Here is a 13,068-nt window from a genome sequence, read left to right on the forward strand (position 1 = left end):
TCTCTCTTGTCTGTCACTGTTTCACTACGTTTCAAATAAAAATTTTTGAAAAATTTATTTATTTGAAAGGCTGAATTACAGAGAGAGGGAGAGGGAGAGGGAGAAGGAGAAGGAGAGGGAGGGAGGGAGGGAGGGAGGGAGGGAGGGAGAGAGAGAGAGAGAGAGAGAGATCGTCCATCTGCTTGTTCATGCCTCAAATGGCTGCAATGGCCGGGGCTGGGCCAAGCTGAAGCCAGGAGCCAGGAGCTACTTCTGGGTCTCCCATGTGGGTGCAGGGGCCCAAGCACTTGGTCCATCTTCTGCTGCTTTCCCAGGCCATAGCAGAGTGCTGGATTGGAAGCAGAGCAGCCGGGATGTGAACCTGTGCCCATATGGGATGCCGGCACTGCAGGCGGCAGTGGATGGAAAGTCTCTCTCTGCCTCTGCCTCTCTGTAACTGGCTTTCTTTCTTTCTTTCTTTCTTTTTTTTTTGACAGGCAGAGTGGACAGTGAGAGAGAGAGACAGAGAGAAAGGTCTTCCTTTTGCCATCGGCTTACCCTCCAATAGCTGCTGCGGCCGGCGCACCGCGCTGATCCGAAGGCAGGAGCCAGGTGCTTCTCCTGGTCTCCCATGGGGTGCAGGGTCCAAGCACCTGGGCCATCCTCCACTGCACTCCCGGGCCATAGCAGAGAGCTGGCCTGGAAGAGGGGCAACCGGGACAGAATCCAGCGCCCTGACCGGGACTAGAACCTGGTGTGCTGGCGCTGCTAGGCGGAGGATTATTAGCCTATTGAGCCGAGGCGCTGGCTTGTAACTGCCTTTCAAATAAATAAAATCTCTTTTTTTAAAGATTAACTACTATATTTTTTAAAAAAGATTTATTTATTTGACAGGCAGAGTTACAGAGAGAGGTAGAGACAGAGAGAAAGGTCTTCCATCCACCGGTTCACTCCCCAGATGGCCGCAATGGCCGAAGCGGTGCCGATCTGAAGTCAGAAGCCAGGAGCTTCCTCTGGGTCCCCTACATGGGTGCAGGGGCCCAAGCACTTGGGCCATCTTCTACTGCTATCCCAGGCCACAGCAGAAAACTGGATCGGAAGAGGAGCAGCTGGGACTTGAACCAGCGCCCATATGGGATGTTGGAGCTTCAGGCAGGGTGTTAACCCACTGAGCCACAGCGCCAGCCCCTCAATTAAATAAAATCTTTAAAAAAAAAAAAAAAAACAGTTTAAGGCCCAGACCCCCTCATTTCGGTGTACCAGGTGTCAGAAATGGAAAAGAAATCATTACATAAACATGAAAACCCAAAGCGACCCCACATCACCTGGGAAGCGGAGTGGGCCCACCCTGAGCGCAGGCTGCCTTAGTAACTGCACGCGGCCCCTGGCGCAGGGGAAACCATTTTGCCTCTTGTTTGTGTCCCAGATGCCATCACTCTCTCAGCAGACATTCAGCTGAATGGGTTTTGGTGGAAGTCACCAGGTCTCTGGTGATATTACACAGGGGCTCGATTTGCCCACTGTTTTACTACACATCTCTATTTTGGGCACCTTTGTGTGTGGAGTTGTTTTTTATAATCAAAAACAAACACAAAGTTTTATAGATATTTTTAAGTTCCCTGCTGTTGTCCTTGCGGAGTGAACAGAGAAAGGTGTGCGTTCCCTTTGGCAGGGGAACACCTGCTTCAAAGACTGCGCCTCTAAACGGCAGCGTGCCCAGCGCCTCAGCACACGGCCCCTCCCCAGCCCCCAGCCCCCAGCCCCGTGGCATGAGCCAGGACTGAAGGCAGCCCCACCCCCAGGACTGGGCTCACACTTACAGCAGGCCGGGGTGCTGAAAGCTGGCCTGGCACAGCTCGGCCACATCATTCTCCTGTTGGGCAGAGACCACCCTGGAATATCAGCTTCAAGGCCACTGGAGACCACGAGGTCAGCAGTGTGGAGCAGAGCATGGACAGGTGCCCGGAAGCACAGAGGGTGGGTGGGAAAGGAGATGCGAGGTGTCTGAACATCAAAGCCGAGCTGGACTTGGCTCCGCAAGGCTGGATGGACAGTCAGAGAGGGGAGCGCATGTGAAGGGCTGGGGTCAGCCTGCACCTTGGGGCCTTGCATGGTGTGGACCGCATGGGATGGACTAGAGAGCGGGGCAGGGGAGAGGTGAGGGGAGGCCTGACCTAGCAGGGCCTGGTACGCCACGCTACACTGTGCCACCTGGGGCCGAGCGGGCCGCAGTATAGTGTATCACAGGCCTCACCACACACACATGGACACAATCGAGTACTCTCTGGGGAGGGGGGCAAAGCTGGGTGAAGCTTTAACCAGAAGTCAAACCACAGCAGACACAAACGGACACACTGAAGGGAAGGCCTCAGTGTCCGGGGCGTTTGGGAAAGGGTTTGCGAGAAGTCGCACGTACTCGGGGAGGAGCTGGAAGCTCCAGCTCTTCATGGGCAGGGCGCACGCCCAGCAGACACTGCCCGCGTGGGACAGTGTACTCTGCTGGGCACGGATCAGTCAAGGCTGCAGGAAACCGCGCAGCAACCGGGGGCCAGGAACACGCAGCGCAGGCCCTAACACCCCCCCCCCCCAGCCTGCTCTGGGGGGCTCCGGGGGCCCTCTCTGTGTCCCCGCTACTCTGAGTGTAAGGATGGGAGGAACTAAAAGCCCAGCGGTCTCTGACCTGAGGGAGTGGGGGTGGGAGTTGCACAGGGGCTTTATCCTGTGGTCAAAGGCTTTGGGGTGGGGGGGTTCATTTTCCATTCCTTTTCCAAACGTTGAAGTTGTCGGGAAGCTTTGCTTCTCTCTCCAGCTGCAACCCTGGCCAAGCCTCCGCCTTCTCTGAGATCGGAAGACCAGCACATCCTACAGGCCCTGGTTCTCCGAAGGAGTTAACACTTTCAAGAAAAAGTTCAGCAAACTCAAGCTTACCTTCTTTACTGAACAAACCAATCCTGGGTGAAGGGACTACTGAGACAGGGGTACGTGGGGAGGGGGTGGGGGAAGCCCTGGCGCGTGCGGGGGTGGGGTGGGGGTCATTTGTAAAACTCGTGCTCCTGCTCATCCTTCTTAATGACGGTCTTGTAGGCTTTCTCGAAGTCCTTGGCCAGGACGATGTAGCGGTTCTCACGCACGGCCAGCATTCCGCTCTGTCGAGGAACAAAAGCTACAAGCTGCTCCCTGCACGCCCTGCCGTGGGTGACGGCGGAGTGTGGCACAGCAGCCTCGGGGAGAAGGGCCCTGCCCCGCCACTCACCTCCTGACAGATGGAGTTGATGTCGGCTCCCGAGATCTTATCTGGCCGGGCCACGTCTGTAGCGGTACGTTAAGGAAGCCACTTCCCGTGGGGGGGGGGGGGTGGCGGGCGCCTGGGCCGGAAGCCATCCCCGGGCCATCCCTGTCATACCCCTACTCGCCGGGCCTTGGGCCCCGTCACAGCTGGGATGCAACGGCAGGGGTGGGGCTGCAGATGGACCTGACCGCGGCCCTCCCCCTCCCTGAGCAGGATACAGTCTTCCAGGTCAACCTCCTCCGACAGGTTCATCTTGCTGGTGATGGTGGAGAAGATCAACCTCTTCTGGCGGCGGTCAGGGAGCGGGAATTCGATTTTGCGGTCCAGGCGTCCCGGCCGCAGCAGAGCAGGGTCCAGGGTGTCTGCTCTGTTTGTGGCCATGATCACCTGCATTGGGGGCGGGCCGGCTCAGACGGCTGTCCCCACACCCTCCCCGACTCACACGCCACCCCTCCCCGTGCCCACCCGGCCCCCAACCTTGACGTTGACGTTCTGGTCGAATCCGTCCATCTGGTTGAGCAGCTCCAGCAGGATTCTCTGGACCTCCCTGTCCGCTGGGGAGGGCAGCACAGTCAGTACCGGGCACCGGGTCTGACGAGGCTGCCCGAGCCCTCAGGCCGCGCGTGGGCGTCACTCACCCCCGGTCTGGGCATCGAATCTCTTGGTGGCGATGGCGTCGATCTCGTCTATGAAGATGATGGCGGGCGCGTTCTCCTTGGCCAGGCGGAACACGTCGCGGACCATGCGGGGGCCCTCGCCCAGGTACTTCTGTACAAACTCGGAGCCCACGACGCGGATGAACGCAGCTGCGGGCAGGAGGGCGAGGGTTGGACGTGAGCCTCCCCTGGGCCCGTTCTGCTTTAACTGAAACCGGGGTTCTCTAAAGAGGTCCGTGGACACCCACTCCCAGCGGCTGGCTCATTCTCTCACGCGAGGGCAGGGCCCCAGCTCCAGCCCCAGGGACCGGTCCTCTCCTTGTGCCCCACGGCGACCCAACCACTTGAACCCACAAGTGTTCTGCCCACAAGTGTGATTTTTTGGCCCCATATTTAAACAGGGATGTGGTCCACACAGTAAGACTTCACATGACCCCATGACAAGCTCCAAGTTCCCGTCTGCTACGTGGACTTGCTTTTCCGTCCCTGAGTCAGGGACCACGGGCCTGTGTCCTGACGTAGCTGACAACCATCAGTGGGGCTGAAGACGGGTTTGTGGGGACTCTCCCTTTGGACTTGTTTCTTACAGTTCAAGCTGTTTCTTAGTGACTGTGTGGCATGCAGCCATCACACAGGGGACACTGTGCAGATGCATGGGCCAGTGGTTTCTGTCGTGAACTGCAGGGCTCAGCCCGGCTCAGGTGTCCCTCCTCCCCAGCCCTACATCAGCCAGGGGCTCCCCGCGCATCCTACTCTCAGGTTTCTTTTTCTGCTCTAAGCCTGCCCAACCCCCTGCTGTGACCACAGGCTGATGCGGCTGCTCTGCAGGTGCCCACCCCATCCCATGTGAGTCTACCTCCGCCCCTCTGGTTGGACCCAGTCCGCCTGCTGGCCTCCACCTGCTGTTTCCTGTGCCTCCCGCACCCCCTCGTCCTCCCTGTCTCTTAGGAGCTCCACCACTCCTTCCGTCCAGCCACCCTGAGAGACTGAACTCCTATCTCAGCTTGGTCTTCCCTGTCCTCCACGGTCAGCTGGCTCCCTGGGCAACATTCCCTGTTGCTCCACACTCCTGCCCCCTCCCGGCCTCCCTACCTCTGCCGGGGACAGATCACCCTCAGACCCACGCAGAAAGAAGACAGGACACCGAGCCAGAGCCCTCAACCTCTGCCCCTGCTCGGCCAAGCGGTCCGTCTACACTGCCCTGGCGCTCGGGACAGGAGAGGACACGGCGGTAAGCAGACCCGTCTGGTCGACTCAGAAGTCCCCAGGAGTGCACCACGGTTCATTTCCTGGTTTTCCTGATTGTTCTGTGGTTCTGGACCAGGAGGGATCCAGGAGAAGGATCACAGGAACTCTCAGAAATCATTCTCTTCAAAATTATTTTCAGAAAATATTTAACAACAAAAAGTTTAAAAAACTAAAACACTTCTACTTATGAAGAATTGCCTGATCACAGAATTGAAAATAAGGCCAATGAAATGTTAAACAAGCAAAACATCAAAAAAGCTAATTTAAAACAAGGGGGCTGGGGTAGTAGCACTGTGGCACAGTAGGTTAAGCCTCCGCCTGCAGCACTGGCATCCCATATGAGCGCTGGTTCGAGTCCCGGCTGCTCCTTTTCTGATCCGGCTCCCTGCCATGGCCTGGGAAAGCAGTGGAAGATGGCCCAGGTGCTTGGGCCCCTGCAGCCATGTGGGAGACCCGGAAGGAGCGCTTTGGATTGGCCCAGCTCCGGCTGTTGCAGCCATCTGGGGAGTGAATTAGCAGACAGAAGAGCTTTCCCTCTGTCTCTCCCTCTCATTGTCTGTAACTCTACCTCTCAAATAAATAAATAAAAATCTTAAAAGGCCGGCACCGTGGCTTAACAGGCTAATTCTCCGCCTTGCGGTGCCGGCACACCAGGTTCTAGTCCCGGTTAGGGAGCTGGATTCTATCCCGGTTGCCCCTCTTCCAGGCCAGCTCTCTGCTGTGGCCCGGGAGTACAGTGGAGGATGGCCCAAGTGCTTGGGCCCTGCACTCGCATGGGAGACCAGGAGAAGCACCTGGGTCCTGGCTTCGGATCAGCGCATTGCGCCAGCCGCAGCGGCCATTGGAGGGTGAACCAACGGCAAAAAGGAAGACCTTTCTCTCTGTCTCTCTCTCTCACTATCCACTCAGCCTGTCAAAAAAAAAAAAGAAAAAAGAAAAAAGAAAAAAGAGGGGCTGCCGGGTTTCCTGGACCCTCCGCACACCACCAGCGTTCTGGGCTGGTTCTCATCCCAGGGGCAGGGCCTCCGGCAGGGCCCTCGTGCCACTTTTCTTGCTCACACACAAAGCCAACCCCCATCCCTGGGACCTCCGAGACCGAGGACTCACTGGAGTGCTTAGGACTCAGAGGTTTGGGGTTAGCCTGCTTGCGACCCAATCCTGGCCCTCTCGTTTGCCAGCTGGTGACCTTGCACAAGTGCCAATGCGTAAAGTGGAGATGACAAAAGTACCCTGGGGGCACATTCTCCTGGGGGCTTCCGTGAGAAGGCGATGTTAATCAAGTAAGACGTGTGGAGGCTGAGAGCCGCTGCTGTTCCTCACCGCAAATGGCATCGAGACCCATCCCCCAGCACGAACACCCTGAGGGCTGAGGGCGAGCTGCGACAGGACAGCGGGCACCACCACAGCTCCTCCCCGCCGCCTCCCGCTACCTCCCGCGTCCGCGCTCTCTTCCAGCGCCCACAGCAGCTCCGCCAAGCCCTGCCCACCATCCACACACTTCGTCTACACTGCCCCTCTTCCTGGCCAGCAGACGGCCTCAGCTGTCACCCCAGGGAGACACTGGAGCCCTCACATCAGAACTGCTCAGCTCCCTGTCCTCACCAACAATGGGCTGGCTCTCGCTCCCCCCTCGTCCTTGCTCCCCAGGGGTCTCTTCCCACCCATCACCTTCCCTGCAGCCGGCATCATGCCCGCCACCTGCCCTGTCTTAGCAAGGAAAACCTCCAGGCAGTCCCTTCGTGACTGCTCTCCCTTAACGTAAATCCCACCCATGACCAGACGCCTTTGCCGCTGCGCCCTCAGGAACCGGGAGCCCCCGTAAACACCAGCTTGGCCACGGAAGTGAAGTGCATACGTGAAAACGGCTGAGCCCTCCAGCTGCCCGGCAGCCTTTACTCCGCATTCCTGTTAGCGTCAGCCGCTTTATTTTTCAACAAGTCTAGTTCTCACACCCTAACGTGACTGCCCGGTAACGCGTCTCCAGCCACAGCATCGAGTGCACACCGGTTCTTTCCATGTTCCCAGCTGAGTGTGTAATGGTCAGTGAAACTCGGGGATGCCCCAATCCGCTGTCCCTCAGTCCTGCAAGGGTCACCAGTGACTGCTGGCTGACCGAGCTGGAACCTGGGACCCGCCTGGCCTCGCTCCCTCTTCCCGCCCCGTGTGGTCAATCAGAAAGCCTGCCTCTTGCACCGACCTCGAGTCTGCCTTCTCTCTCCAGGGCACCCAGGACCTCTACACACGGCTGCCGCTGCCTGCCCCTGGGGTGAGAGTCTTCTACTTGGTTGTCAGGCGCCTCGCAGACCTGTCGTGGTCTATACAGCCTCGCCTCGGTGCCAGTCACACACCACTGTCTGAGTCTGGGCCCCCACCTCAGCGGGTACTGGCTGGGCACCAGGCAGAGACCAGAAACGAACCTCGTGGCACTCACAGTCGCACTCCGGGCCTCTGCCGGAGGCCTCTCCCAGCTCCCTGTGTCACATGCCCTCCTGCTGTGTGCCTGACCAACTCCTCCCTGTGCCTCACCTCCTCCGGGAAGGCCTTCCTGGGGACTCCTGGGGACAACAGAGCACCCCGCTTAGCCGTTCTCGCCACGCCCAGCACCTCGAGACACAGACTCCGTTCCCTGCCTATCTGTTCCAGTGCTGCCCCACGGAGATCCCGCCCCTCTGAGGGACGGAGGCTCTGTTCGGTCACCGCCCTGTCTCCAGCACCTGGAACACATCCCAGCACACAGCAAGCGCTCGATAAACGGCCACTGCCTGCCGGAGCCCCAAGCGTTTGGTTCTCTTTTCCCCCAACTGAGGCACCTTTGCATTCCAGTACAAGTCCTGGCGTAGAGGAAACGCGGAACAAAGCGCTGAGCCAGAGTCCCGAGCGCAGCGGCTGACGCCTTCCGCCGCTAACACGCGCCCGGTGCGGACCTGGACGGTTTACTGCCAATCTGATTTTCTGAACATTCGAGAAAAGCAGGCGCTGCGATCACCTCCCCTGGCGGCCGAGGACGGAGTCACAGAGGGGCTGACTTACTGAGGGGCGCGAGCCGTTGGCAGATCCGCCAGCTTTCAAGCCCAGGCAGCCCGGGCCGGGAGACACGCGGCTCAGCCCCGCCTCCACTGCTCCCTGGCTCACGGGTGCAGGTTATGAGGCTTTTCAACAGCAGTACAGTCCTTCCTGGCACTCTGCTCCGGCACTTCCAATAAGAGACGCGCTAACAAACACGCTAAGCCCATAGGTGCGCGCACGAGTGCGTGACACGAGTTCACAACACAGCAGGCACGCACGCTTGGCGGAAGCCCTTGCCGTCTCCTGTTCTAGCTCGTGTCTTACAAAGCCTGGCTGGGACCCACCAAGTTCAGGTCTGATTACACAGGTCACGACCCTCACAGGAAAAGCCCTGGCTACGCCGTGCGCTCTGTACAATCACCCTGTGGAATGGGCCTCGGCTTGTGAGGCACCGAGGCACTGCACAGGCAGGGAAGGCACGTGTGCGCTATGGGCCCAGAGCCCTTGTTTGGGAACACGGTGCCTTGGCGCTGCCTGGGGAGACCGAGCCAGCCTGGAGCCAGGTGAAAGGGGCGGGGCAGAGCTCGGGGTCAGGGGGAGAGACTCACCTGTCGTGTGGTGCGCCACCGCCTTTGCCAACATGGTCTTCCCGCAGCCGGGTGGGCCGTACATGAGGACGCCTCGGGGAGGGTCGATGCCGATCTGAAACCCGGAGCAGGAAAGATGAGCCAGGGAGTCCCACGGCCCCCACCCCGCCCCGCAGGGCCCCTCCCTGCCGCCTCACCTGCTTGTAGAGCTCAAAGTGCGTAAGCGGGAGCTCCACCGCCTCCCGCACCTCCTGCTTCTGGATGTCCATGCCACCGATGTCCGCGTACATCACGTCCGGCTTCTGGTCTGGTGGGAAAGCAGAGCTGGGGCGCCCGGCCTAGCCCTCGGGGGCCTGGGGGCCCCCCGGGCCAGGCTCCCCACTCACCCGAAGTGAGCATCATGATGCTGCTGTCGGCCTCGGGGGGCAGCACGTCCACCAGCGCGTTGCTGTGCTTGTGCAAGGCCACGGAGGCGTTGGGCTTCAGCAGCTCCCGGTCAATGGTGCTCAGGATGCGCACGTAGTAGTTGGAGCCTTGGGCAGGAGACAGGAAGGAACGGGGAAGATGAGAGAGGCCAGCGCCTTGCCGCTGACACCCTCCCATCCCGGCGACCTCACGGTGACACCCACTAGGCTGCCAGTCTCTCTCACTCACACTCTGCCGGGCCCCGTCCTGTCCATCCCACATGGCCACGCTAATGACTTCCTTATCTGTCTGCGGCCCTGACTCTCCCGAGCTCCAGGCTGCGTGTCCAGCAAGCTTCCCCTGGAAGCCCCTGGATTTCTGTCACTTCCTGGGTCCCAACATGACCTCAGCATCTCAGCTGCTCCTGGTTCTGTCTCAAAGAGACCCCGTGCCCCCCAGCCAGAGCCCCAAGCCTCATCCTGGACCTTCCCGCCCCACACCCCCCACAGCCCATCAGTCACTACAACCTGTCACCCGGCCTCCCTGTCTCTACAACCAGCCCCCCGCCCCTGCTCGTCTTGACCCTTGTCCTGATTCAGCCTCGTTCCCTCCATCTCAGTCCCTGCCTGACTCGTCTCTGGCTACGCAGCCTCCATCCACCCCCTCCATTTATGCTAGCGATGCAGGCTCAGTCTGCCGCCTGACAGTCAGCCTCCCAGACACCTCCCTGTGATGTGCTGAGCCGACCTCCGTGTCGCTCTCCGAATCCCCTCCACCTGTGGCACCATCTCAGGGAGGGCCCCACGGCCCCTCCTAACCCCCCCGGTCAGATGCAGGCCTCCTCCTGGATATCTCTCGGCCCTCACACCTCATGGCTCAGTAGTTCAATATCCGGCTGTTCCACACCTTTGCCTTCAACCCTTACAAGAACACAGCTTGGGGAGCCAGCATTGTGGTACAGCCAGGAAAGCCGCCATCTGCAATACTGACATCCCATGTGGGCGCCAGTGCCAGTCCTGGCTGCTCCACTTCCAGTCCGGCCCCCTGACACTCGGCTCACGGTTTCAAATCACAGGCAGACCCAGGAGCAGTTGTGAAAACAACTTAGAGGGGTCTGACTAGAATTCTGCTTAAATAAAAACAGACTGGGACAGGATAGAAAACACCAGAACTCACCAGATGGGGTAAGGTGACATACTCTTTGGAGAAACTTCTGTTTTAAGCATATACTTAAACAGTCAGAAATAGGAATGGGCCGGCACCGTGGTTCAACAGCCTAATCCTCCGCCTAGTGGCGCCGGCACACTGGGTTCTAGTCCTGGTCGGGGCGCCGGATTCTGTCCTGGTTGCCCCTCTTCCAGGCCAGCTCTCTGCTGTGGCCGGGGAGTGCAGTGGAGGATGGCCCAAGTGCTTGGGCCCTGCACCCCATGGGAGACCAGGATAAGCAACTGGCTCCTGCCTTCGGAACAGCACGGTGCACCAGCTGCAGCGCGCCAGCTGCGGCAGCCATTGGAGGGTGAACCAACGGCAAAAGGAAGACCTTTCTCTCTGTCTCTCTCTCTCACTGTCCACTCTGCCTGTCAAAAATTAAAAAAAAAAAAAAAAAAGAAAAAGAAAAAGAAATAGGGATGGATAGACACCCACAATGTAAAATGCATTTCTGCTTTTGGATCAAACTAATCAGGAATACCACTGCACCACCATGCCTCGGAAGACCCTGGTACAGGAGTGGGCGTTTGGCACAGCGGTTAATACGCTGACCGGGGCTCCCGCAGCCCAGATCAGAGTGCCTGGTGACGGCTCGCATTCTTGGCTTCCTACCGCCCATACGGGACACCTGCACTGAGCGCAGCCTGGTCCAGCCCAGCTGTTGCAGGCATCTGCATGGACGCTGAGTCTCACAACGAAATCACGAGCACGTGGCAGACGGCAGTTCCTGGCACACGGCAGGAAACAGGTGAGTGCAGGGGGGCCCCGCCCCCCGCCGCACCTGTGGTGGAGCCCACGATGGCTGTGTTCTGATCCACGGCCTCCAGAAACTGCCCGATGACCAGCGGGATGCTCTGGATCCGCTTCACCTCCTCCTGGGCGTGCAGGAACTCCTTCTTCAGGTTCTTCTGCTCATCCTTGATGTACTCCTCCTGCACCTCCAGGAACTCCAGCTCCTGCTGCAGCTTCTGCAGGCACAAAGGAGAGGGCCCAGTGATAGCTCCGCGGCGCGGAGAGCGATAACCTGGGCCCCGCGCCGGGCTGGGCTGGGGCACGGCATACCTTGTAGCGGCTGTACAGGTCCTCCAAGTCCTCAGGCTCAGGCCCCAGGAAGGAGAGGCCTGTCTGGGGCCGGGATACGGACAGCGCCGGGATCTCATCCTAGACCAAGGGAGAGCGCTCAGCTGGGATGAGGAGAAACCCACACGGAGGCATCCCGAGCCCCCGCCCCACTCCACCGCGACCTCTCAGCCCTAAGAGGCTCCCGAGATCCTTCAGTCCTCCAAACGGATCCTGGAACCCTCGCAGCACCCCCCGCCACGGGCTTCCGGGGACACCAGCCCCTTCAACAGGCCCCTGACGTACACTTGCCCCAGACGCATCTCCCGCTATTCTAAGGCGCTCAAAACATCCCAGCGCCACCCAACCTCCAACTAGGGTCGAAATGTCTCATTAACTCCTTACCAGGCCCCAGTACCCCCAAACCCCTTCAACAGGCTCCCAGGGTCACATGTCTCTCCCAAGCAGGTCGTTAAAGCCAAGGAGTTCTACCAGCACCCAGCTTCCCCCCAAATCCATGTCACAGGCTCCCAACTCGCATCTCTCAGCCAAGCCAACTGGTAACACCTCGCCCCCGGCTCCGTCCCCCGCCACCGCAGCCGACCACCCCGGAACTAAGTCAGCTCCCCGGCCAGCCCCTCACATCCCTCGGCCGCGCGGCCACGTCCCATGCGCCCCCAACCACCCGACCCCCGCCAGCCCCGCCGAGCCACCTGAGGCGCTAAGCACCCCCAGCCAGGCCAAGCAAGCAGTCTCCAAGACTCTCCGCCATCGCTCACCACCCCGGCCCCGCTTGCTGAGCCGCATCGCCCTCCTAACGCCATCCGGCCACCAGGGAGGCCTGGGGAAGGCACAAAGCTCTCCACCGAGGCCTTATCACCCAGGCCCGCGCTGGGATCCTCGGCGACTCGGCACACCCCTCCTCGAGCCTGGCCCAAACCGAGAACTCCAAGTCCCCGCCGCACCTGAGCCTTCTCCACCAAGATGCCTATTTCCTCCATAGTGACCAAGCCGGCCTCTGTGTGGTCCGGCCCGGTCCAGTCACGGCTTCCGTTGACGACACCGGAAGTCCACAGGCTACGAGGATTCTGGGAAATGTAGTTTGAGACGGCGCAGAGAGCCGGCTGGAAGGGCGGGATAGGATGGAGGGTAGGAGGGCCTCGCCCTGGACTCCGCCCCCAAGGCACGCTCATGCGCTGTCCGTACCCCGCGGGCGCGCGCGCCGGGTCTGAGCAGTGCGCATGCGCAGTAGTGCACGGGGCAATGTCTCGGTACCGGAGCTGTATAGCTGTTTCAAGCGCGACATTTTCAGGGATCCTTAGAGTCTAGGGGCCGAGTTCTTTTTGCTCACGTGTAGCGGCAGGCCTGGAGAAGCTTTGAGTCGGGTTCCGCGGAAGGGAGCTTTTAGAGGGTCTTCAGGTGGGCGTCCCCCAGAGCGGTGCCCCTCGCAGGGCATGAGAGGCCCGAGCTGACCCCTAGCGTGACCTTGAGACGCCCCAAGCCCATCGGCCCGTGGGGAGTGCTCGGGAGTAACGCACAGGGCTCCGGCTCTTGTCCCGGCTGCTCCGCTTGCCGGCCAGCTCCCTGCGGACGGCCTGGGACAGCAGTGGAAGATGGGGCAAGCGCTCGG

General features: G+C 59.9%; 1 protein-coding gene across 1 annotated transcript; it reads right to left on the reverse strand.

The window, feature by feature from the left end:
- Nucleotides 1-2,904: 2,904 nt before the first annotated feature.
- On the reverse strand, nt 2,905-12,511 carry PSMC4 (proteasome 26S subunit, ATPase 4). Its single transcript, XM_062176152.1, has 11 exons — nt 12,404-12,511; nt 11,442-11,540; nt 11,161-11,347; nt 9,152-9,298; nt 8,963-9,072; nt 8,787-8,880; nt 3,907-4,074; nt 3,746-3,822; nt 3,487-3,655; nt 3,233-3,288; nt 2,905-3,125 (listed from the first exon to the last, which is right to left on the reverse strand). Exons 1-11 carry the CDS (start codon nt 12,437-12,439, stop codon nt 3,012-3,014), a joined length of 1,257 nt encoding a protein of 418 aa, XP_062032136.1. The 5' UTR covers nt 12,440-12,511; the 3' UTR covers nt 2,905-3,011.
- Nucleotides 12,512-13,068: the final 557 nt, after the last annotated feature.

This window comes from Lepus europaeus, chromosome 19 (genome assembly GCF_033115175.1).
Source record: "Lepus europaeus isolate LE1 chromosome 19, mLepTim1.pri, whole genome shotgun sequence".
Taxonomy (NCBI): Eukaryota; Metazoa; Chordata; class Mammalia; order Lagomorpha; family Leporidae; genus Lepus; species Lepus europaeus.

Excerpts from the sequence above, each read along its gene's own strand:
- PSMC4 (XM_062176152.1), bottom strand. The coding sequence starts at position 12,439 with ATGGAGGAAATAGGCATCTTGGTGGAGAAGGCTCAG. Across the intron at positions 9,299-11,160 it reads CATCGTGGGCTCCACCACAG|GCTCCAACTACTACGTGCGC; the intron begins GTGCGGCGGGGG and ends CTCCTGCCCAAG. Across the intron at positions 3,126-3,232 it reads TCAACTCCATCTGTCAGGAG|AGCGGAATGCTGGCCGTGCG; the intron begins GTGAGTGGCGGG and ends GTTCCTCGACAG.